The following is a 23,778-nucleotide window of genomic DNA, read 5'->3' as shown; positions in this document are numbered from 1 at the left end:
GAGTCTTGGATGGGGAGGAGGTGGCTGTAGGTAGCTGTGATGGTCCCTGACTGAGTCTTGGATGGGGAGGAGGTGGCTGTAGGTGGCTGTGATGGTCCCTGAGTCTAAGTCTTGGATGGGGAGAAGGTGGCTGTAGGTGACCAAGCACGCACAACCACAAGTTCTTAGCATTTTGACCAGTATTTTGCCCATTGCAAAAAGAAACTTCTCTGACCAAGGTTGAGAGGCACACAAATCTATGGAAATGAACATAAATATTTAGAAGGTAGTTTCCTGGTTATGGTGGTATACATCTTTAATCTCAGCACTTAGTATGTACAGGCAGGAAGATCTCTGTGAGTCCAAGGCTGGCTGATGTACATAGTAAGTTCCAAGTCAATGAGAACTTCATAGTAAGACCTTGTCTAAAAATAAAACAAAACAAAACAAAATAAAATAAAATAAAAAGCAGTGTCATTTAGCAAAACACCTGTTAAGTTCCCCCAACAGACTATGATATATTCAGTCATGGGATTCTAACCAAGTTTAGAGTACCAAATATAAAGTCCCTCCAATGTAACAGGCTTCGAATCTAATCAGAAGACGATTGGTTAGCCCTGTAACCTACGCCACTATTGCACCAGTGAGCACAACTTGCCTAGCATGTAGGAATTAGTCTTAGTCAGTGTTCTATTGCTGTGAAGAGATACCATGGCCACAGCAACTCTTATAAAAGAAAGCATTTGGTTGGGGTTTGCTTAAAGTTTCAGAGGGTTAGTCCATTATCATCATGGTGGGGAGCATGACGGCATACAGGCAGACATGGTGCTGAAGAGGTAGCTGAGAGTTCTACATCTGGATCCACAGGCAGCAGGAAGAGAGAGCTCCTGGGCCTGGGGTGGGCTCTTGATTCATCAAAGCTCCCTCCCTCAATGATACACTTCCTCCAACAAGGCCACACCCATACCAATAAGCCACACCTCCTAATCCTTCTCACTGTGGGGCTGCTCCCTGATGACTAAGAATTGAAATATATGAGCCTATGGGGGCCATTCTTATTCAAACTTCCACAGTATTGTAGCATGCAGGACCCAGTGTTGGGCAGAACTGCTGATAGCTCTTCTTTCCCAAAGCCCACAGAGTACCCTCCAGGACTTGGAAAGTTAGCCAGCAGAGGATTTCCTGATTAGTTTGTAGTTGTCAAAATAGCTTCTGACACCTGAGCATACAAGATGACTCTTGCACCTGAATGGCGCCCTCTGTCTGTCTGGTGTCTGGTGCCACTCATGTACAGAGACTTACCAATGACCTGTTCACGGAAGCAGGAAAGGTACCAGCCTATACATTTATTGAGACTGTAGAAGCACATTGGTATGTGTCTTAGTTCGGGTTTCTATTGTTGTGATGAAAGACCATGGCAAAAAAGCAAGCTGGGGAGGAAAGGGTTTATTAGGCTTACACTTCAGCATTGCTGTTCATCACTGAAAAAAGTCAGGACAGGAACTCAAACAGGGCAGGATCCCGGAGGCAGGAACTGATGCAGAGGCCATGGAGGGGAACTGCTTACAAGCTTGCTCAGCCTACCTTTTTATAGAACCCAGGACCAGCAGCCCAGGGATGACACCAACCACCATGGCCTGGCCCTTACCCAGATAATCACTAAATGAGAAAATGCCTTACAGCTGGATCTCATGGAGGCATTTCCTCAGCTGAGGCTCCTTCCTCTGATGACTCCAGCTTGTGTCAAGTTGATACAAAACCAGCTAGTACAGTATATTAAAATTATATCAGGAGAATCAGCCCCAAGAATTTATGAGACACACGAGACCAAGGAAAGGGTACAATTCCCTCATGTAAAGAGATGGACATCTGGCATCTAATTGCTGACAATGAAGCCACTGTCCCTTGTGAATTTTTTGTTATTCAATAAATATTGACACTGTGGAAACACACAAACATATTTGTACTGGTGACCTAGCATATTTATGACATCTGTGACCCCAGTTCCATCTTCAAGGTACTGACAAGAGTTTTGGGGTTTAAATAGAGAAGAAATGGGGAACTGGAGAGATGGGTCAGTAGTTAAAAGTGCTTGCTGTACAACCACGAGGACATGAGTTTGTATCCTAGCCCAAATTTAACAAGCTGGGCATGGTCTCACAGTGTCTGCAACCCCAGTGCTATTGGGGGCAGACACAGGAGGATAATTGGGACTTATTGGCTGCCAATTTAGCTGGACAAACTGGAGCTCCAGGTTCAAGGACAGGCTCTGCCTCACTAGATAAAGGAGAGGAGTGACAGAGGAGGGTACCTGATGCCTTTGTCTGACCTCTGCAGGCATACACATGTATGCACGGACATCATACATGAAACATATATGCATACACATAAGAATGAAGACAAAGGGGATGCATAACTGAGCAGCCCTGGTCTAGGTGTGGTCTTGTCTGTTGTTACCTCAGCTGTAGGCTGCAAGGTGCTGGGAAGAAGTTCTTATTGCTTGAAGGAAGAAACTAGTTCTCAGAGAAAATTACGTTGCAGGGTGCAACATCATCATAGCCCTTCTCTTGGATTCCAGTGAGACTAAAATTTCAGAGAACACTGGAATCCAAGGTGATTGCACATTTAGGACGATGACTAGAGAACCTGAGGAGCTTTGCCACCAACGGGACACTGTAAAAACGGAGAAGAGGCCCACTTACTCTTGTTCCTGTATCCTTGGAGAAAGCTGGGTACCACTTGACTAGACGCCAAGGTGACGGGCATAAAATGAAAGCAGAGATGTCAGACTTTCATCTTGCTTTTAGTTAATGTGAGGACAGAAGTGAGGACACTTCTTAGCAAGAGTAACTTGTAAGAGACTGCTTCAACAGGACGAGTGTTCAGACATTGGCTACCAGAGCTGTGGATGCAATGCTACACCATCTCTCCCGGACCCAGAGCCACCCTGGCTACTGTGCCCTCAACCCCCACACCAGCACCAGAGAGCCTTCCTTGGTCGACCACATTAAGCCTCGGGACTTAAAGACTGTATGAGCACACTTTCCATCTTCTCGCTCCTCCACAATTTCCATCTGGGGAGGGAAAACCGAAAAAGAGGAGACAGCAGGCTATCTTTGTGTATTGTCAGCATCAGGCTGGAAAAAATTCTGGAGCTTTCTGGACCGAATCTGGCTTTTCCTGGAAGCTTTGGTGACAGAGGAAGGAAGTAAATGAGGGATTGCCTGCTGGTGAGTGGAGTCTAGAGTTCTGGCTTCTGCTGGGAAAACAGTGATGAGACCAAGGAACTCACATAAAAGAGACCTGCAAGCGAGACAGTGGTGGTGTGCGTCAACTCTGTGAGTTCAAGGCCAGCCTGGCTTACAGAGCAAGTTCTAGGACACCCATGGCTACACAGAGAAGCCCTGTCTCAAACCAGCCACCGATCAGAGAGAGAGGGGGGGGGAAGGAGGGAAGGAGTGAGAGAGAGAGAGAGAGAGAGAGAGAGAGAGAGAGAGAGAGACCCACAGGCACACACAGCTGATCTAACAGAGTTAGAGTACACGCTGGACTCCTTGGCCCTTGTGATCATCAAAAGAATTCAGACAAGACACAGAGCACCCTGGAGAGGAGGCAGCTAGGGTTTATTACAGTGTAAAGCGGAGGGCTGAAGAGTGGACAATGGTCTAAGGGATCGTTGTCTTGGTCAGGCTCTAAAATGCCTTTCCCAAGGGGCTTTTTCCTGTGTGGATGGTTGACAGGTCTTTGTGGATGATGGCATTAGGAGGGTGATGGTATACCCTTGTATAATAATCAGGAATGGGTACCCGAAGCCTGGTCTAAACAATTATCTAGCTATGAGGCTCTGACAAGTTCACGATGTCTCAGCTCCTCCCGTGGCCAGAGATAGGACTTATGTGACCAGGGTCCTGTAGTTCCAGTTTTATAAACTGTTGGTTTTACAAGCTGTTGACTATGAGAGCCGAGTCCAGCCCAAATGTCTTCCATTCCTGCCAACATATCACTAGCTATCTAACAATCTCCCCCTCGAGAGTTGAGACCCTAAAGCATTCAGGAGGTGTTGAGTCAGTCTGGTTACCTCATGCTGAGATGGGGTATACTGTCTTCACTCTTGTCTACTTTCCGGCCTCAGTGTACAATCAAGGTATCCAGATGCCCAATGCTCTGAGGGTGGGTCAGCTGTAAGGGAGAGTTGAGGCAGCAATACAACACACAAAGTCTAGAGACTAATAGGATTAGTGCTAAGATTATAATAAGTCTAAGCTATTTCCACTATGAAATCTGTAGAGCTAATTCTGAGGTTGCTTACCAAAACACATGGTGGTGTCTGGGTTAGTTTGAATCTGGTTTTGTAGGTCATGTAAAGCAGATGGGAGTGGAATTATCAGGGCTATAGACACAGCATTCAATCTTGATAATAGTACAAGGAGACTGATGCTCCAAGAGCATCTAGAGTGTACAGTTTTGTATGACTGCTTTTCTCGTCATATTTTCTCACTATTGCATGACTTCGGGATCAGGAAGAGAGGTTGCATTGTATCGTAGCTGACAAGCAGGTGGGGAAGAGTTCTGGAGAGAGGTGCTACACCTTCCCTTCAGCTGTGAGACCACTGAAAGAATTGACCCCAAAGGCAGCCAGCCCCCTTCGGATGGAAACAGCATTCTAGTCAGTGTGTTCCAGAGATGCTTGCTGACTAGGATGGATCTCTCATGACTTCCCTCAAACATTGCATGCCAGAATCGTTTGCTACCAAGTGGGCCATGAAGAAGAGCTGTCTTGGGTTGCTCCTAATAGCACCCCAGGAATTCCAGGCTGTGAAAATGGACTGATTGAAACCCTCCCGCTAGCCAGAGTTAGAACTTACCTACCAGAAAATAATTTCACATCACATCATTCTGATAACTCATGAGACATAGTCTTTGATGGATAGGACTAACTCTGACTAACACTTTGATTATGCACACAGCTTGCCCTCTATTTAGACCTAAAACTCATGGCAGGATCCTGAAGATGGACTTGGGGGTTGGGGTGCCCTCCTTCTGTTCCTCATCCCAATGTGACTACACTGACTACATCTCTTTTCTCTGGTTTTCAATATTACTTTTTGCTTTGATTGACATATTGAGAATGGATGGCATAGTTGGTTGGAACAGATAGGGTCAAAGTCACTTCAAGCTCTCTCGGTATATTCGGAGAGTCTCAACATACTGAATGGCATCCTCGAGTCCTGTAGCTATAATAATAATGGGAGCTAAGTGATTGTCCCCATGGAAAACTCAACCTGGAAAGAAGGGGTATGGTAACTTGGGACAACAGTTGGACTTTTTCCTGTTGCCCCTTGCACCCGAGCAACTCTAGATGACATCTGTCGGTCTGCTCTGGAAGTAACCAAGGCCAGGGGTTAGTACCACAGAGCCGTTTGCTCCCATAGGGAGCGGTCCAAATTATTCTCAGCCCAAGGACGAGCAGCAAACCCTTCTGAGGGATGATCCTGTTTGATGTAATCCAGGAGAGCCATGCTGGGTACTGAACACGTCTGGAAGGCATGGACTGGGTGTGGGTTGTTGCTCCTGTGTAAGGAGGTTGGCTGACTCGAATGGGCTTTTGTGGCCATTGTCTATCCGTATTCATTCTGGATTTATACTGATCTCCAGAACCGCCTCTCTAATAGTTGGGAGAGTACTATTGGAAAGGGAGGGCTTAGCCCACCCGAAGGCTGTCTCTTGTGACCATTGAAAAGTTCTTTCCACTCAAAAGTACAGAGAAAGGGTATTCTGAAGAGGAGCTGGCCCTGAGGGTCCTTTCGATAACTGTTAGTGTGCGCCTGTTCTTCTGGTGGAGAATGAAGCTTGTCTTCTTTGTCTGCAGGAAGATCTCTGTAACCTGTTGTCGGAGAGAGGGCCTGCTTTTCATCCCAGCCGCCCAGCTAGGTTACACCCGAAATAATCACACAGAAACTGTATTCATTTAAACACTGCCTGACCCATTAGCTCTAACTTCTTATTGGCTAACTCTTACATATCAGTTTAACCCATCTCCATTAATGTATATTGCCACAGGGCTGTGGCTTAGTGGCAAGATTCTAACCAGCGTCCATCTCAGGCAGGAGGTCCATCGCTTCTTGACTCTGCCCTTCTTCCTCCCAGCATTTAGTTCTGTCTACTCTGCCTACCTAAGTTCTGCCCTATCAGGCCAGCAGTTTCTTTATTCAACCAATGAAAGCAACACATAAACAGAAGGACCTACTACACCAGTAACCCATGTTCTTGTCAGAATCCAGAATCTAGAGACCAGCTGACTTGAAGAACTCCTGTGTTATTAGGAACTGCCGTGGATATAGAAAAGGGACTCCATGGGCTAGTGAGAATGCTCAGTGGGTCACAGCGCTGGCCACAAAAGCCTGGCAACCCGAGTTCAATCTCCCAAACCCATGTAAAGGTGGAAGGGGAGAACCAGCTCCATAAAGCTGGCCTCTGACCTCCACAGGCACAATATGGTATACATCCTTTACACATATATTGAACAGACACACAGTAATAGTGTACTCTTTGTTTTACATTTACTGTGTGTGTGGTGTTCATGTGTATGAGTACCTTATTTATTTATTGCTGTTTTGTTTCTTAAGACAGGGTCTCACTATGTTGTTCTGGTTGGCCTGGAGCTCACTATGTAGCCCATGCTGGTCTCAAACTCACAGAGATCTGCCTGCCTCTACCTCCAGAGTGTTGGCATTAAAGACGTGCATGCTCTAAAATATGTATATATATAATGTATACATGTATGTATGCGCATCATGTATGTGCCTGGGGCTTGTAGAAGTCGGGAGAGGGCATTGGATCCCCTGGAACTGGCCTTGCAGATGGTTGTGAGCCACTCTGTGGGTGCTGAGAACCTAACTAAGGCTAGAGGAGCAGCCAGTGCTCTTAAACACTGGATCTTCTCTCCAGTCCCATATACATGCCTTAAACACAGTCCATATACATGTGTTGGGGGGACATATGTATGTTTGGGTGTGCATGCACACATGCATGCGTGTGTGTGTGTGTGTGTGTGTGTGTGTATGCATGTGGGAGCCCAAGGTGGATGCTGGGGATCATCATTGATTGCTCTTCCTCCTTTTTCATTGAGGCAGATCTTTCAATCAAACCCAGAGGCCACTGCTAATATGACTGGCTTGTTCTGGGCATCCTGTCTGTCTGCTGGGACTGAAGTTACAGACAGACCCATTAGAGCCGCCTGGCATTTATGTGGGTTGCTGGGGATCTGAACTCTGGTCCTCATAGTTATCAATAAGCCCTCTAACTGCTAAGTCATCTCCTAAGCCACATATATATGTATATATATATATATATATATATATATATATTTTTTTTTTTTTTTAAGAGAAGAAAAAAGGAACTCATAAAGCACTTCAGAAATGCAAGGAGTTCTTGTCTGCAAGAACTAGGGCCAATGTGAAGTGTAAGGAGGGATGGTGGTAATATTGTTCTCTCCAGGTAATATTGCCCTCAAGTAGTAATATTGTTCATCCTAGCAAAGCCTTTTAATGGATAATTTTAGGTTGTTATTAGCGTGTTTGGTCTATCCAGAGGACCAGGTCTCCAGAAAGAATGACAATAATGTCTAATTCCCAGAGACTTCACGAGAGACCGAGTGATCGAGGGAAAAAAGGAAGGAGCAGTCCCCTGAAGGTCAACCTCCAATTCTGCATTGTTGACTAAAGTGTTTCCAATCTTGTTACCCACAGCACAGACTCCATCCTCAACTCCTCAGCGCCCATGGGAAGTCAACCAACCGCCTACTGTGACATTGACACATGGTTCATGGGAGGTAGGTACGGCTTAGCTGGCTCCAGCAGGAGACAATGAGAGTGGCCGTGTTTTCAGTGAGTTAGCATGTTCCTGTGTTTGTACACCTTGTGCCTATGGGTGTGCAAAAAGCATCGGTATCTCTCCCAGCCACTCTCCACTTTTTTATTCTGTCTGTTTGCCCTGTTTAGTGTGTATGCGTGGGCTATGCATGTGTGTACGATTTATTGATTTGTCTCCTAATCCTTTTTTATGGTACAGCAGGTTTGTGGATCTAACTCCTTACTCCCTCCAGCAACTTGGCTAAAATCAGCTTCCCAGGTTGAATAAAATTAACCCCTGGGAATAAAACAAGTGGCTCACTGACTCCTGCATCTGGGATGCAGGGAGCCGTCCCAGGGTCTGCACCATCAGTTTTGGTTGGCTATAAATGCATACTGATGAATTCATGAAGGAGAAGAGCTTTTGTTTTTGCCCATGTACAATACTCTAATTGTTCACTTTCTAGTTTGCACAGTTGCTGATGAACTTGGCTTCTGTTACACAACTGGCGACAATTGTTAAAGAAGGGACATTTGAGATGATCATCATTTTGAATGATGGCTCCACTGAGCCATTGAAACAGTTGTTTGCTATGTGACCAGGAAGTCCAGATTTTGCTTGGCAGAGCATCCCTTCTGTTTGCTCTTCGGCGCACCTGGTTTGGCGTTTTGGTTTAATAGTTATCTCTACATTTATTGTATCAAGCTCATCTGGATTCAGCCTTCTGGAACATAAGCTGATATGAGATAAATTATCACTGCTATCAGAGGCTTAGGCAGCCATGGGGGTTGCTTGTGTTGTTAGGTGAAGATCCTTAGGAAATTTGCCTCTTTGGGAAATGACTTATTTGGGAAAAAGTCTGCTGTGCAAGCAGGAGGACCCAATTTTGAATTCCCACATAAAAGCTGCTCAGGGAAGCCTGCTGCTATAACCCCAAAACCAGGGGATAGGGGGGTGGGGCACACAGATAAATCCATGGAGTTTATTTAAGGGATCATTATCTGCTCAGGACCCCCCCCACACACCCCTTTTTGATTCTGAGACAATGTTTTTTTTGTGTAGCCCTGGCTGTCCTGGAACTCCCTCTGTAGACCAGACTGGCTTTGAACTCAGAGATCTGCCTGCCTCTGCCTCCTCAGTGTTGAGATTTAAGGCATGGGCCACCACCACCCAGCCACACATGTTTCTTATTTCATGATATGACAGAAAAAAAGAGCCAATGCCTTGTTAATGAGTTTGAAGAAAAAAAATGTTTAGATATTAGAGGATGGATTTATATAAAACGTTAAATTAGTCTTTTCTATCAAACACAATAAAATGTTTATTTACTATAATTTTACATCATGCAATCTCCTTGACATTGTAAAGTTTATATAAATCTTTTAGTGACTCCTTCTTTGTAAGATTTATGCAAATTTTTAAATCTTCACCATTTAGTAAAATGTATGGAAAGCTTAAAAATATTTTGAGCTTTATTTTAAGTATGAATGTTTTGCCTGAATGTATGGATGTGTATCACATGTGTGACTGGTCCCTACAGAGGCCAGAAGAGGGCACTGGATATCAGGGAACTGGAGTTCAGATGGATGTGAGCCATCATCTAGGTCCTGGGAACTGAACCCTGGTCCTCTAGAGGAACACGTGCAGTTAACCCCTATGCATATCTCCAGCCGCTATGCAGAACTAGTTAGATTCTCCTCTATTAAAAGGTTGCTATGTTCCCAGAACTTGAGCAGCCCACCCCTTCCTGCTTTCCTTCATTTTCTTTGCACCAATTCCTTTCAAACTAAACAACCAACTAGCAAACTGTAAAATCTTTTGCACCAGCCAGTGGGTAAAAGACACAGACCCTTGGACTTGGATAGAACCAGTTGAATTTCCTGCTTGAGAACTTGCTCTTCATATCTCTGTCAGAAGGGAAGTTTGGATATGCTGAGCGGTTTTTTGAAACCCTGAACTTATTTCTAGCACAGTCCTTTAAAGCAAGGGCAAACCAGACAGACCTCATCGGTCCCTCCCCATTGAGCAGAAGGCCACCTTTGCTGCTCACTGAACAGCAGATTGAAACAGGGAGGGAAAAGGCGGGTGGAATTTTGTCTTAATACCATGTCACGTGGTGGTGGCACACACCTTTGACCCCAGCACTTGGAAGGCAGAGACAGGCAAATCTCTGAGTTTGAGACCATGCTGGACTATATGAATCAAGTTCTAGGACAGACAGGGCTATAAGAAAAAACCCTTTTTCAAGAAACAAACAAACAAACAAATAATTGTTACCAGACTTTTATTTTAACAAGGGAAGAAATTTCGCTACTGGCCCCTACTGACCCAGTAGAGCATAAAAACAAACAAACAAACAACAAAAGCATCAAACAGATGTTAGCAACCTGGGTCCATATGTTGCTTCCAACATTTATGGTGGAGATTTGTTATCTTCTAAGTTGCCTTCAATCTGCTGCTCTCAGCAGGTTAGAACACAGACAAACACACATACATCGTTCTGGGTCAGGCAATGAAAGGGTGTATGGAAACTGAGCACCAGGTGTGAGCATCAGAAAGAAGCAGCTGGTTTTGGAGGGGTCATTGCAGAAGACAGGCATTGTTCCTGTGATACGCAGAGCTGTTCGTCTGAAGGCCGTCTACAGCCTTTTGCATGACTTTGGTCACGGCTCGTTCTTGGCAAACCAGAATGTCTTGCATTATTGAGTAGCTCAAAGAGTGTACAATAAAGGCCGAGATTGCAAAGGCAACGCATTCCTTCAAGACAGACATAGATCAGATCAGTGGCTCTTCTGTGAGGAGCTTGCCTGGCTCTAAACACAGCTTTTGTGTTGGCGGTCACTTCCCCAACTTCCCCCTTATTCTAAGTCTGTCTCATCAGGAGGATGAGGAGGAAGAGGAGGAGGAAGAAACTCTTCTCCATCATCCTGGCCCTCCTCTCTTTCATTTTCCTCTGATAAACGCTCTCCTCTGCTGATTGACAGTTCCTAACCTGTATGCGCTCCTTCTTAGTTCCCTTGCTGTGTCTGACCTAGCCTTCTAAACCTATTTGCTCAGTTTAGATTGTAAAACTTGATTACATGGGAGTCCCAGGCATGGTAGATTGGTTACATTGTTTTCTTAAAGTCAAAATAAATTTAAACACGTTGAGTACACATTAGTAGCATACTGCGTACATAGTTTTAAATGGTGCAAAGCATATGAACATCTTGCTTACAGGGTTAGGCAAAAGTCCAGTTTCTGAAGGCCAGCTGACAAAGCATTTCCAGAAACAGTTCCCACAGCCACTATGACTGAGTGGCATCAGGGTATAAAGGGACAAGCCGAGGGGCTCAGACCACACAGCACAGGTAAGGAAGGAGCAGCAGCCCAGCCTGGTGCAGGAGGAGAGGTCAGAGGGGAAGGGAGGATGGGTTGAGCCCGATAGAGACTGAACCATGAGGGACAGATGGAGAGGTTTGGAACACGGGGCTTCTCCAGGAGAAGCTTTAGACTTTGGGGAGCCCAGGGTAAGGTGACATCCTGGGACCTCTTGCTGAGAGCTTAGTTAGAATGCTAGCACACTGGCATTGGGGGCTCTCAGTGTGGGCATGTGGGTGAAACTGTCTTTGGGTTCTTCTGAAACCTTTGGAGCACATGGGAAAAGAGAATTCCCAAATGCTCCGTTGTCTCAGTCTGGGTATTGGGATCCCTTAGATCTGATGTCTTTTCCTCAGAGCCTTCTTGAAGACTTGCCATCTTCCTGTGACTTCCAAGCCCCAGGCTTGTGCCCCAAACCCTCAGGAGCCATGCTGCTGCTGCTGACCTTGGCCCTCCTTGCTGGCCCCACCTGCAGAGCCCAGAGTGAGTACCTGAGCCTCCTTTGTGGCCTTCACCTCCTCCATCCTGTCCTAGGCGTAAGGGCCTCTGAGTGAGGGAGTGACCCTGCATCTTCTTCTGCCTCGCTTTCTCCAGACATACTGGGCAGAAAAGTTGGCACCTATTTCTACATTCGTGGTGAAGATCAGGGTGAAATCAAGGTCATCCGGGTCTACTTAACAATAGCAAAGTGCATCATGGGGTGAGTAGCTTCCGACTTCTGGCTCCCGCACTTCCCAGTTGTGCCTGCTCCTGTGGATGGTCTAGATCCCTAACCTGAACTAGCCTACACAGAGCTGGGATGCTCAGGCTTGGGTTAGACTGGACAGTAATCAGGGAGGCAGGCAGAGAGGAACCTCCACCTTTCTGGTTCAGAAAGCATCACAGAGGCTGGAGGGTCCCTTCTCCACTTAGTGCTCCTTGGTAGCGACACAAACTGATTCCATGGTCTAAGAAATGTCCTTGCATCCACAGGACATGAAATGTGCAGGTCACTCTGCCACTCTAGACCTCTGCTCTGCTCCAGAGAGCCCAGCCATTCCACAGGAACAGGCCAGATCGTGACTGTCCTCACCACTGTCTGCCTCATGAGCTCTGTTGTTCTCCTATATGCCGCCATGGCCTTGTGTTCCCGGTGCCAAGCTTGGTAACTGGAAGCACAGTGTCCAAGGTTAACAGAATTTCAGATGCACAATGAATATTCTTTTAGTGTGTCTCCTGTGCAATACTGAGGTCATCTCAGTCCTTAAGAAATCCGTGTCAGGTGATGTGGAGAAGGCTGGCAGATAAAGTGTTTGCTGTGTATGTATGGGGCCCTTGGTTTGGGTCCTCAGAAGCCACGTGGAAGCTGAGAGTAGCAGCATGTGCGTTGCAGACATACAGCAGACAGACAGACACCACACACACACACACACACACACACCACACACACCACAATGAAGAGTGATGGACACCCAGCATTTCCCTCTGGCCTCTACGCACACACACAAGGACAAGCACACATGCATCCCTCCCTTACATATACAATCCAGGTTGGAAAATATGTATAAACGGTGCTAGGGACTGAAGCTGAGACGTACCGCTATGCTTGTCTGCAGCCATCACTTTCCTTAGACAGGGCCTCACTCTGTATCCCAGGCTGCTCTTAAGCTTAGAGTCCCCCAGCCTCGTCCTCACTACTGCTGGAGAGCATGTGGCTCTCCTTTGAAAATGCACTATTGGAGCCTGGGCTGGTGGTCCAGTCCTGTCATCCCAGCTCCCCGGATGCTGATGCTAGAGAATATCAAACGTGAGGGCAGGTGGTGCTGCAGAGCCACCTCGGGCCCTGTCTGAATAGAAAGCAAAGAGAGGGTTGGAGCCCAGCATGGTGGCTCATGTCAGTAACGTCAGAACTCGGGGCTGAGGCAGGAGGATTTCCACTGTGAAGAAGTTCAAGGGAATTCTGTTTCAAATAAAATAAAAAGGCAAAAAAGAGAGCAAGCTTAGTGGCTTGCCTAGCACATGTGTGACCCTGGGTTCAGTCTCCAGGACCGCTAAAGAAGGAAGGGCTGGCAAGATGGCTCTGGCAGGGAAAGGTGTTGGCTGGCCAAGCTGGCCTGAGTTTGAGTCATGGAACCCACATAGTGGAAGGAGAACAAAATCCCAATGGTTCTCCTCTCCCTTCACTAAAACCTTGGCATATGCTACAGGAATACACACACATAAATACAGACATACACACATATGCACAAAATAAATAACAAATCAATGTCAAAAATAATCAAATAAACCATGTAGCATAAAATATACTCACACTGAAAGTTACGACTATTGAAATTCTGATTGAACTGGATAGCCTTCCTGCATATTTTTTTTATTGTTTTTAAGACAGGGTTTCTCTGTAGCTTTGGAGCCTGTTCTAGAACTAGCTCTGTAGACCAGGCTGGCCTTGAACTCACAGAGATCCGCCTGCCTCTGCCTCCCGAGTGCTGGGATTAAAGGCGCGTGCCACCACTGCCAGCTCCTTCCTGCATTTTATATGGAGTCTGATTGGATACACATCTCATCTCGCAATAGAAGGAAGAAGCTGGCATTAGCAATGGTCTAGAAGACTTGGGGGAGGGGTCATCTTTCTGCTTTGCATCACATAGCAGTTTCCAGGGCCCCCCTGTTCCCACCTGACAACACAAGGAGAGACCTGCCTCTCTGGTCTCTGCCTATGAATCCGTCTCTACTGTGCTGACCTTAGCGGAGGGTTCTCACAGTGACTGCTGCCTCATTTGGGGCAGACAGGGGAGGAGGCTCCAGAGGGGTAACTGTGTGTTGGGCAGACCCTGCAAAAGAGTCAGGCTTAGAGCTAGCTGCAGGGTTAGAGCTAGCTGCCCTGGCACAGATGCCTGAGAGGAGAGATGAGTCTGGAAGATATGGTAGGAAGAACTCCAGGCTGCCATATCAGAGCCAGGCACTTCTGGAGACGGAACCAGGACAGGGCTGGTTTTGAGGAAGAGCAGGCACTCCTGAGGGTGCGCTGATTGATTTCCCTCCAGCATCCAGCTGCAGTTCGGCAGTCACTGGAGTGATGTCTACGGAAGCAACTCATTGGATTATAAAGACTTTCAGCTGAAGGACGGAGAGCACGTGATAAAGGTGCATGGCAAAGAGGCAAACTGCCTGTGTTCCCTGACCTTCACTACCAACCAGGGGACCGAGTTTACCTTTGGTTTTAACAGAGGCAAACCATTTGATAACAGTGGAGGTCCAGACAAGCATCTAGTGACTGTCAATGGCATGTATACACCACATATCTGCATCCAGGGGATGGGCTTCAAATGGACACATGGTCCCCAGGATGTGGGCTCCACGCAACTTCCAGGAAATCCAAAGACCAGCCTTAACACTTCCAAAAAGAAGAAAGCTGACAAAGACAAGGACAAAGATGACGACGATGACAATGATGACGACGACAACGATGGTGAGAACAGTGATGACGAGGAGGAGGAGAAGGAGGAGGAGAGGAGGAGGAGGAGGAGGAGGAGGAGGAGGAGGAGGAGGAGGAGGAGGAGGAGGAGGAGGAGGAGGAGGAGGAGGAGGAGGAAGATGAGCAGGAGGAGTAGGGTGCTCAGAGCTCAGTCCTGCACCCTCACACAGCACCTCCTCTCAGCCAAGCTTGCCCACCTGGAGGGGCCAGTATACCAGGTGACCCTGGGCAGGAGGAAGCAAAGCCCACATGGCCCTATGTCTCTGTGTCCAATAAACTCTGTGCATCTATGTGAGCCTGAGTGGTCCTTGTCACCAAATGGGATGGGTTTGAGGTCCCCCAAAGCCTCCTTTTCCTCCCTATGTCTTGGACCTACACCTGTGCACTGAGTTAGGATTGCACAGGAAGCCCCTTTGTCAACTAAGCAGGACTGAGGTCCCAGATGAGGGCAGCATCCAGCCACTGCACTGGGCCTGCAAGGAGAGCGCAGTGTGTGCTGACCAGATGGCAGGGTCTGGTTTTGCAGTGCTCCCATTTAACTATATTTGAGCAGGTGCTCCTCTCCAGATCACCCCATTCTCCAGATGCCTCGTCCTCTCCCTTCTCCGGTCCTGCTCACTATCCTCCCTTACAAAGCTAGCTGCCTGTGTAAGCAGTAAGTTGTTACATTTATTTATTTATTTATTTATTTATTCATTTATTAAAATTTTCCACCTCCTCCCATTTCCCTTTCACTCTCTCCCCTCCCCCTCCCTCTCCAGTCCTAAGAGAAGTCAGGGTGCCCTGCCTCTGGGACGTCCAAAGCCCCCTCCATCCAGATCTAGGAAGGTGAGCATCCAAACAGACTAGGCTCCCCAAAAGCCAGTACATGCAGTAGAATCAAAACCCAGTGCCATTATCTTTGGCTTCTCAGTCGGCTCTCATTGTCAGCCACATTCAGAGAGTCCGGTCTGATGGAGGAAGAGTGGATATATGGGACCAGGAAAGAAGATATATTAATTAAGGGAGCCATTTTAGGGTTGACAAGAGACTTGGCTCTAGAGCGGCTCCCAGATGTCCAAAGAAATGTCCCCAGCTAGGTCCTTGGGCAGCAGAGGAGAGGGTGCCTGAACTGGCCTTCTCCCATAGCCACACTGATGAATATCTTGCATATCACCATAGAACCTTCATCTGGCAATGGATGGAGATGGAGGCGGAGACCCACATTGGAGCACCGGACTGAGCTCCCAAGGTCCAGATGAAGAGCAGAAGGAGGGAGAATATGAGCAAGGAAGTCAGGACTGCAAGGGGTGCGTCCACCCACTGAAATAGTGTGACTGATCTAATGGGAGTTCACCAAGGCCAGCTGGACTGTGATCATGTCCATTCATTTTTATATGAGGTCACTAGGAGTTCATCAGCGTCAGACAGGCAGGGACACTGAGCCCCCCTCTCCTTAGCTGGTGGCAGGTCTGTTGGAAAGTTACAGTCTGCCATGTGACTGAGCCCAGGGGCAGAAAAGGGGCTGTCTCAAGTCCCAAATTATCCATCAGACGAGCCTCTGTGTCCTAAACCAGTAGGGCGGGGAGTTTGGAATGGGGCAAGTCCTAGCCAATGGGAGAAGAGAACAGGAGTTCCTCACTATTGGGGGATTTGAAGAACCATTGTCCTTGCAGACAGGACAAATTACAAGTTGAAGGTTTTGTGGTTGGGTTGGTGTCCCACCACTGACATCCTTGCCTGGCTACAGAAGATAGCTGGTCAGGCTCCATACCCCCCATTGCTAGGAGTCTTTCCTAGGGTCACCCTCCTCGATTCCAGGGAGTTTCCACTGCATAGGTCTCCATATTCCATATTCCATAACCCCTCAATTCCAGTCATCTTTCTCCACCCCATCCCTGGATTGACCCCCCTTGTTCCCATCCCCACAGCCCCAGTCCACCTACAAAATCCATTCTAGTTCCTCCTCCCAGGGAGACCCATGCATCCTGTGGGCCCTTCTTATAATTTAGCCTCTCTGGGTCTGTGGATTGTTGCATGGGTATTCTTTATTATTATTAGCTATATCTTATAGCTAATATCCACTTATAAGTGAGTACATGCCATGTTTATCTTTCTGAGGATGATTTTTTTCTAGTTCCATCCATTTGTCTGCAAATTTCATGATGTCACCTTTTAACACCTGAGTAATAGTCCATTGTGTAAATGTACCACATTTTCTTATCCAGTCTTTGCTTGCCAGACATCTATTTGTCCCCAGGTTCCAGTTATTATCAATAAAGCCACAATGGACATAGTTAAGCAAGTGTTCTTTCGTAGAATGGAGCGTCCTTTGGGTAAATGCCCAGGAGTGGTATAACAGGGTCTTGAGGTAGATTGATTCCCAGTTTTTTGAGGAACTGCCATATTAATTTCCATAGTGATTGTACAGTTCGCACTCCCACCAGCAATGGAGAAGTGTTCCCAGCATGAAATGCCACTTGGGTTTTTGATCTTAGACATTCTAACAAATGGAAGATGGAGTAACGAAATAGTTTTAATTTGCATTTCCCTGACAGCTAGGGGTGTTGAACACTTCTTTAAGTGTTTCTCAGCCATTTGGGAATGCCATGGAAGAGGGAAGGAAGTATTGTAGGAGAACACAGCCCACAGAATCAACTAAGCAGGGCTCATAGGGGTGCACAGAGACTGAAGCAACAATCACACACCTTGTATGGGTCTGAGCTAGGTTCTCTGCATATATGTTATGGTTGTGAAGCTTCTTGGTGTTCTTGTGGGACTTCATGTAATTCTGACAGTGGGAGTGTGGCTGCCTCTGACTCTTTTGCCTGCACTTGGGACCCCTTCTTGCTAGGTTGTCTTGTCCAGCCTTGATATGGGGGTTTGTATCTAGTCGTATTGTAACTTGCTATGCTGTGTTTGACTGACTGCTATGTAATTGCTATGCTGTGTTTCCCTGTGAGGTCTGCTCTTTTCTGAGGGAAAACAGAAGGAGCATTGGATCTGGGGTAGAGGGGTTGGGGGCAGGGACTAGGAGGCATGGAGGGATGGGACCCTGTGGTAAGGATGTAATGTATGAGAGAAGGTTTTGAAAGCTTGACATCACGTACATAGTTGATCATACTTTGTTAAAATGTACCATGTAGCCAGGTGGCTGTAGCCCATTCCTTTAATCCCAGCACTCAGGAGGCAGAGGCAGGTGGATCTCTGTGAGTTTGAGGCCAGCCTGGTCTTCGGAGTGAGTTCCAGGACAGCCTTGACTGCACAGAGAAACCCTGTCTTAAAAAGAATGAAGAAAATGTACCATGTATATAATTTGGAGCCAATCTTTATTTACAGAAATTAAATAACAATAGTAATAATACAAATAATAAATGAGATAGAAAATTCTAGAACAGAGGTAAAATATATTTTAAAAATAAAGATAAATTTTATATAATAAAATAAGATTTTTTTGGAGACTAAAAATGAAAGATGAAAACAAAAGTAAGAACAGTTTAAAGCTCAAAGCTCAGAAGGTCTGAGTGAGTTGTCCAGGTTTCTGGAAAATGGTTTAATACAGGATTTCTCTGCATACCCCTGGATGTTCTGGAACTCACTTTGTAGACCAGGCTGGCCTTAAACTCAGAGATCCACCTGTCTCTGTGAACGTGGGATTAAAGGCGTGCGCCACCACCGCCCAGTGACAGAGACTTAAAAGACAAAGAATGTATGTCTAATCAACATAATACCTTGCATTTTGTTAATCCTTTTGTTTGGTTTTGTTGATACAAGTTCTCCCTACATAGCCCTGGCTGTCCTGAAACTCACTATGTAGACCAGTTTGGCCTGGAATTCACAGAGATCCACTGGCCTCTGCTTCCTGAGTGCTGGGATTGAAGTGTGTGCCCCAATGCCAGGCCATGTTTTTTAGACTTTAACCACGGGCAAATTGAGTCATAATAAAATAAGAATGTGTTGGTTTGAGGGAGAATGGCGTTGTTGGAGGAAGCCGGTCACTGGGGGTGGGCTTTGGGGTCTCCAAAACTCAAGCCTGGCTCAGTGTCCCTCTCTCCTCCTGCTGCCTGCTCATCAAGATGTAGAACTCTAGGCTCCTTCTCCAGCCCCATGTCTGCCTGCGTCCTGCCATGTTTCGGCCATGATAGTTAAGGGCTAAACCTCTGAAACTAAATCAGCCCCACCTGAATGTTTTCCTTTATAAGATTTAGGCCATGGCGTCTCTTCAGAATAACAGAAACCCTAAGACAGGGAGTTTGTTTAAATTTTTAAAGCTTTTATTGGTTTATATGTGTGAGTGTTTTGCTTGCATGTATTTATGTGCACCATATGTGTGCCTGGTGTCTGCAGCAGCCAGAAGAAGGTGTCAGGAGCCCCAGAACTGGAGGTCTAGATGTTTGTGGGCCACCATGTTGGTGCTGGAAACAAACCAAGTCTCAACTTGTTCCCTGTTTGGGTTGAGTCTGGTGGCCAAGACTCAAGGTTTGGAGTCTGGAGAGATGGCTCAGCAGTTAGGAGCACTGCAAAACCAGTCCTGCCATCTGGTCAGCACACACTGCTGCTCATCCAGCAGTGGCTGGATGCTGCCCTCATCTGGGACCTCAGTCCTGCTTAGTTGACAAAGGGGCTTCCTGTGCAATCCTAACTCAGTGCACAGGTGTAGGTCCAAGACATGGGGAGGAAAAGGAGGCTTTGGGGGACCTCAAACCCATCCCATTTGGTGACAAGGACCACTCAGGCTCACATAGATGCACAGAGTTTATTGGACACAGAGACACAGGGCCATGTGGGCTTTGCTTCCTCCTGCCCAGGGTCACTTGGTATACTGGCCCCTTCAGGTGGGCAAGCTTGGCTGAGGGTGCAGGACTGAGCTCTGAGCAGCCTAGGGCAATGGTCCTCCCTGTCTGGACCTTAGCTCCCTTTGCCCACACTGCCATCTTTGCAGGCTCCCTTGCTGCCTTCACCACTGTCATCGCTGCCCTTATTGTTGCTGTTTTGAGCATTTTCTCTGTCATTGCTTTCATCTTCATCACTGCCCCCACCGTCCTCTTTGGCACCGCACAAATTGACCATCTGGTCTTCTGGCTTCCCCGAGATCGAATCTTCGGGGCTGTGTCCCCACTTGAAGTTCAGCGCGGTGATGCAAGTGTACTTGCCCTCGATCGTCAGGGCGTGCTTGCCTGAGCCACGAGTGACTCGGAGGGGAAAATAGTCCCTCTCAGTACCCAGAGTGGCTTCGCACCCATTGCTGGTCACCAAATGCAGGTAACGCACACAGATGCCATCGTTAGTGCCCGCAGCAATCACACGCTCACCCTTACTCAGCAGGTACTTCTGCTGATTTGATGACTGAGCTCCGTAGATGGGACTCCACTGTTCACCAAACAGCAGCTGGATGCTGGGGAGAGAGAGACTCAGTCAAAGTGCTGTGTGCTTAGGAGCACCAGCTCTTTCCTGAAGCTGTGTGCTGTCCTGGTTCCCAGCCTATACTTCGGTCTCCAGATAGCATGTCACTCGGTGTTCTGCTTGTCAGCCTGTCCTGTAGCCTGTGGTATCTTCCAACTTCTGTCTCTTGGGGACACATCTCTCCCCATGAGTGATCAGAGAGTCTGGCCCATGTAAGGCATCTGTGTGTATAGCTCTGCCACTGCAGCCCATCCTGAGCCTGAATCTTTTGGTGTCTGCCCAACTCAATTTTCCCTCTGGACCTCCTCCCTTGTCGGCCTCAAATGAGTCAGCAAACCACCACTGAGACCTTTCTGCTCAGGCCAGTAGACCAGAGATGGACCTTGACCTGAGCGGCAGGTGGTTCTGGGGAACAGAAACCAGTGAGACCAGGTCTGCTCCCTTGGTTGTCCATATAGGTGTGTGTGTCCCATGGGCCTTATGGAGGTCTAAAGGGAACTTTTGGGAATTTATTCTCTCCTTCTTCCGTATGGGTTAGATGGATCACATTCAGGTGGTCAGGAAGGATGGCCAGCACTGTCACCTACGGAGCCATCCTGCCACCCTTCACTATTTTAGTGGCAGTGGGGATCAAAGCCGGGGTTCACACATGCCACTCAGGTATGCAATCTCACCTCCCCACCCTGACTCTGTCTCTCGCCTTCACTGTTTCTTTTGACCCCCCTTTTTTTTGTTTTATTTAAAACATGATCTCACTCTGTAGCCAGGATTTCCTTGAACTTCTTCACAGTGGAAATCCTCCTGCCTCAGCCCCCTGAGTTCTGACGTTACTGACATGAGCCACCATGCTGGGCTCCAACCCTCTCTTTGCTTTCTATTCAGACAGGGCCCGAGGTGGCTCTGCAGCACCACCTGCCCTCACGTTTGATATTCTCTAGCATCAGCATCCGGGGAGCTGGGATGACAGGACTGGACCACCAGCCCAGGCTCCAATAGTGCATTTTCAAAGGAGAGCCACATGCTCTCCAGCAGTAGGGAGGACGAGGCTGGGGGACTCTAAGCTTAAGGCCGGCCTGGGATAGAGAGTGAGGTCCTGTCTAAGGAAAGTGATGGCTGCAGACAAGCATAGCGGTACGTCTCAGCTTCAGTCCCTAGCACCGTTTATACATATTTTCCAAACTGGATTGTATATGTAAGGGAGGAGAGAGCATGTGTGTTTGTCCTTGTGTGTGTGGTGTGTGTCTGTCTGTCTGCTGTATGTCTGAAATGTACATATGGCTGCTCTCAGCTTCCACGTGGGTTCTGGGAACCCAAACCGAGGGCCCCATATGTGCACAGCAAACACTTTATCTGCCAGCCTTCTCCACATCACCTGACATGGATTTCTTAAGGACTGAGATGACCTCAGTATTGCACAGGAGACACACTAAAAGAATATTCATTGTGCATCTGAAATTCTGTTAACCTTGGGCACTGTGCTTCCAGTTACCAAGCTTGGCACCGGGAACACAAGGCCATGGCGGCATATAGGAGAACAACAGAGCTCATGAGGCAGACAGTGGTGAGGACAGTCATGATCTGGCCTGTCCCTGTGGAATGGCTGGGCTCTCTGGAGCAGAGCAGAGGTCTAGAGTGGCAGAGTGACCTGCACATTTCATGTCCTGTGGACGCAGGGACATCTCTTAGACCATGGAATCAGTTTGTGTCACCACCAAGGAGCACTAAGGCCACCAGCACTATGTGGAGAAGGGACCCTTCATCCTCTGTGATTCTTCCTGAACCAGAAAGATGGAGGTTCCTCTCTGCCTGCACCTGATGACTGTCCAGTCTAACCCAAGCCTGAGTATCCCAGCTCTGTGTAGGCTAATTCAGCTCAAGCTGGAGAAGTAGAGGCCAAGAGGATTCTGGGAAATAAAGTGGTTATATATTCAGTGAATCCTCTAAGGGCTCCAGCCAATGAGCCATGGAGGTGGGTACCACTGGGAGCACTGCAGGGACACTAGGAGCTAGAGCGCTACTCACCCGACAAATCCATAAAAAGGCGAGAAGACCCGGATGCCTTTGAGTTCACCCTGATCTTCACTGCAAATGTAGAAATAGGTACCAATTTTATTGTCCAGTATGTCTGGAGAAAGCGAGGCAGAAGAAGATGCAGGGTCACTCCCTCACTCAGAGGCCCTTACGCCTAGGACAGGATGGAGGAGGTGAAGGCCACAAAGGAGGCTCAGGACTCACTCTGGGCTCTGCAGGTGGGGCCAGCAAGGAGGGCCAAGGTCAGCAGCAGCAGCATGGCTCCTGAGGGTTTGGGGCACAAGCCTGGGGCTTGGAAGTCACAGGAAGATGGCAAGTCTTCAAGAAGGCTCTGAGGAAAAGACATCAGATCTAAGGGATCCCAATACCCAGACTGAGACAACGGAGCATTTGGGAACTCTCTTTTCCCATGTGCTCCAAAGGTTTCAGAAGAACCCAAAGACAGTTTCACCCACATGCCCACACTGAGAGCCCCCAATGCCAGTGTGCTAGCATTCTAACTAAGCTCTCAGCAAGAGGTCCCAGGATGTCACCTTACCCTGGGCTCCCCAAAGTCTAAAGCTTCTCCTGGAGAAGCCCCGTGTTCCAAACCTCTCCATCTGTCCCTCATGGTTCAGTCTCTATCGGGCTCAACCCATCCTCCCTTCCCCTCTGACCTCTCCTCCTGCACCAGGCTGGGCTGCTGCTCCTTCCTTACCTGTGCTGTGTGGTCTGAGCCCCTCGGCTTGTCCCTTTATACCCTGATGCCACTCAGCCATAGTGGCTGTGGGACCTCCACAGTCCCGCCCTTGGCAGGGTTTCCTGCAGAACGTGGGGATCTATCCAAGACATCCTGGGACACTATTTGTGTTCCCCTTCACTGCTTTTGAACAAATGAACCCCAGAGTCTGTGCTGTCCTCTCCAAATGCAGGGGATGGCCTGTTGGATCTCACCAGGGCGCAGGGAGGTTTTATGATGTGGGAGTGTCATATATCAATGTGTTGATTTCATTGGTTAAGCAATAAAAAAACTGCTTGGCCCTCATAGGTTAAAACATAGGTGGGAGGAGTAAACAGAACAGAATGCTGGGAGAAAGAAGCTGAGTCAAGGAGTCGCCATGATTCTCCCACTCCAGGAAGACGCAGGTTAAGATCATTCCTGGTAAGCCAGCTTGTGGGCTACACAGATTATAAGAAATGGGCTAGTCCAGGTGCGAGAGTTAGCCGAGAAAAGGCTAGATATAATGGGCCAAGCGGTGTTTAAAAGAATACAGTTTCCATGTAATTATTTCAGGTAAAGCTAGCCGTGCTGGCGGCCGGGTGCCGGGAAGGGAACGTAGCCCGCCGCTTCTACTACTACAGTTTTACAGCTGAAAGAGGGGTTATGAGGTCACACTTGGTAATTTTTATAAATCCAGGCCAACCAGGTGCACAAAGCCACAAAATACATTTTTCTCAAGCAGATAAGATGTGCAGAGTCCTGAGCACACGTGGGGAGAGCAGATTCGTCCTGCCCATGACTTCCCAGAGAAGGTTGGGTCCAGGTCTGGACCTGGAGACTATGCAGCATAGGCCCCAGCTCCCTTCCTTTCATGGGTTGTTACCTGAGACCTTATCAGAGTCTTCACTTAAAATACCTGCTTCATGCATGTTCCTTCTAAACAAAACTCAGAGCATCTTCCGCCAGCTGAGCAGCCAGCGTTCTAAACACAGCCTGGGTTCTCCAGGCAGCTCCGCGGCCA

At 47.7% G+C, this 23,778-nt stretch overlaps 2 protein-coding genes across 2 annotated transcripts; one reads left to right on the top strand and one right to left on the bottom strand.

Annotated features, from left to right (window-relative positions):
• The first annotated feature begins 11,606 nt into the window (after positions 1-11,606).
• LOC101979268 (prostatic spermine-binding protein-like) lies at positions 11,607-16,583 on the top strand. Its single transcript, XM_005350222.1, has 4 exons — positions 11,607-11,673; positions 11,785-11,890; positions 14,214-14,638; positions 16,555-16,583. Exons 1-4 carry the CDS (start codon positions 11,619-11,621, stop codon positions 16,581-16,583), a joined length of 615 nt encoding a protein of 204 aa, XP_005350279.1. The 5' UTR covers positions 11,607-11,618.
• A 2,948-nt stretch (positions 16,584-19,531) lies between these two features.
• Positions 19,532-22,316, bottom strand: LOC101978984 (prostatic spermine-binding protein-like). The gene is made up of 3 exons (XM_005350221.1): positions 22,262-22,316; positions 22,049-22,151; positions 19,532-20,018 (listed from the first exon to the last, which is right to left on the bottom strand). Exons 1-3 carry the CDS (start codon positions 22,314-22,316, stop codon positions 19,532-19,534), a joined length of 645 nt encoding a protein of 214 aa, XP_005350278.1.
• Positions 22,317-23,778: the final 1,462 nt, after the last annotated feature.

Source organism: Microtus ochrogaster, chromosome 7 (genome assembly GCF_000317375.1).
Source record: "Microtus ochrogaster isolate Prairie Vole_2 chromosome 7, MicOch1.0, whole genome shotgun sequence".
NCBI lineage: Eukaryota > Metazoa > Chordata > Mammalia > Rodentia > Cricetidae > Microtus > Microtus ochrogaster.
This window is presented reverse-complemented; position numbering and strand designations above follow the sequence as displayed.

What these genes read in the sequence shown, in the direction of transcription:
- LOC101979268 (XM_005350222.1), top strand. Translation starts at nt 11,619, where the DNA reads ATGCTGCTGCTGCTGACCTTGGCCCTCCTTGCTGGCCCCACCTGCAGA. An exon ending in ATAGCAAAGTGCATCATGGG is followed by an intron (nt 11,891 to 14,213) that starts GTGAGTAGCTTC and finishes ATTTCCCTCCAG; the next exon opens with CATCCAGCTGCAGTTCGGCA. An exon ending in TGATGACGACGACAACGATG is followed by an intron (nt 14,639 to 16,554) that starts GTGAGAACAGTG and finishes CCATCCCCACAG; the next exon opens with CCCCAGTCCACCTACAAAAT.
- LOC101978984 (XM_005350221.1), bottom strand. Translation starts at nt 22,316, where the DNA reads ATGCTGCTGCTGCTGACCTTGGCCCTCCTTGCTGGCCCCACCTGCAGA. An exon ending in CCCCACCTGCAGAGCCCAGA is followed by an intron (nt 22,152 to 22,261) that starts GTGAGTCCTGAG and finishes CGCTTTCTCCAG; the next exon opens with ACATACTGGACAATAAAATT. An exon ending in CCTTTTTATGGATTTGTCGG is followed by an intron (nt 20,019 to 22,048) that starts GTGAGTAGCGCT and finishes CTCTCTCCCCAG; the next exon opens with CATCCAGCTGCTGTTTGGTG.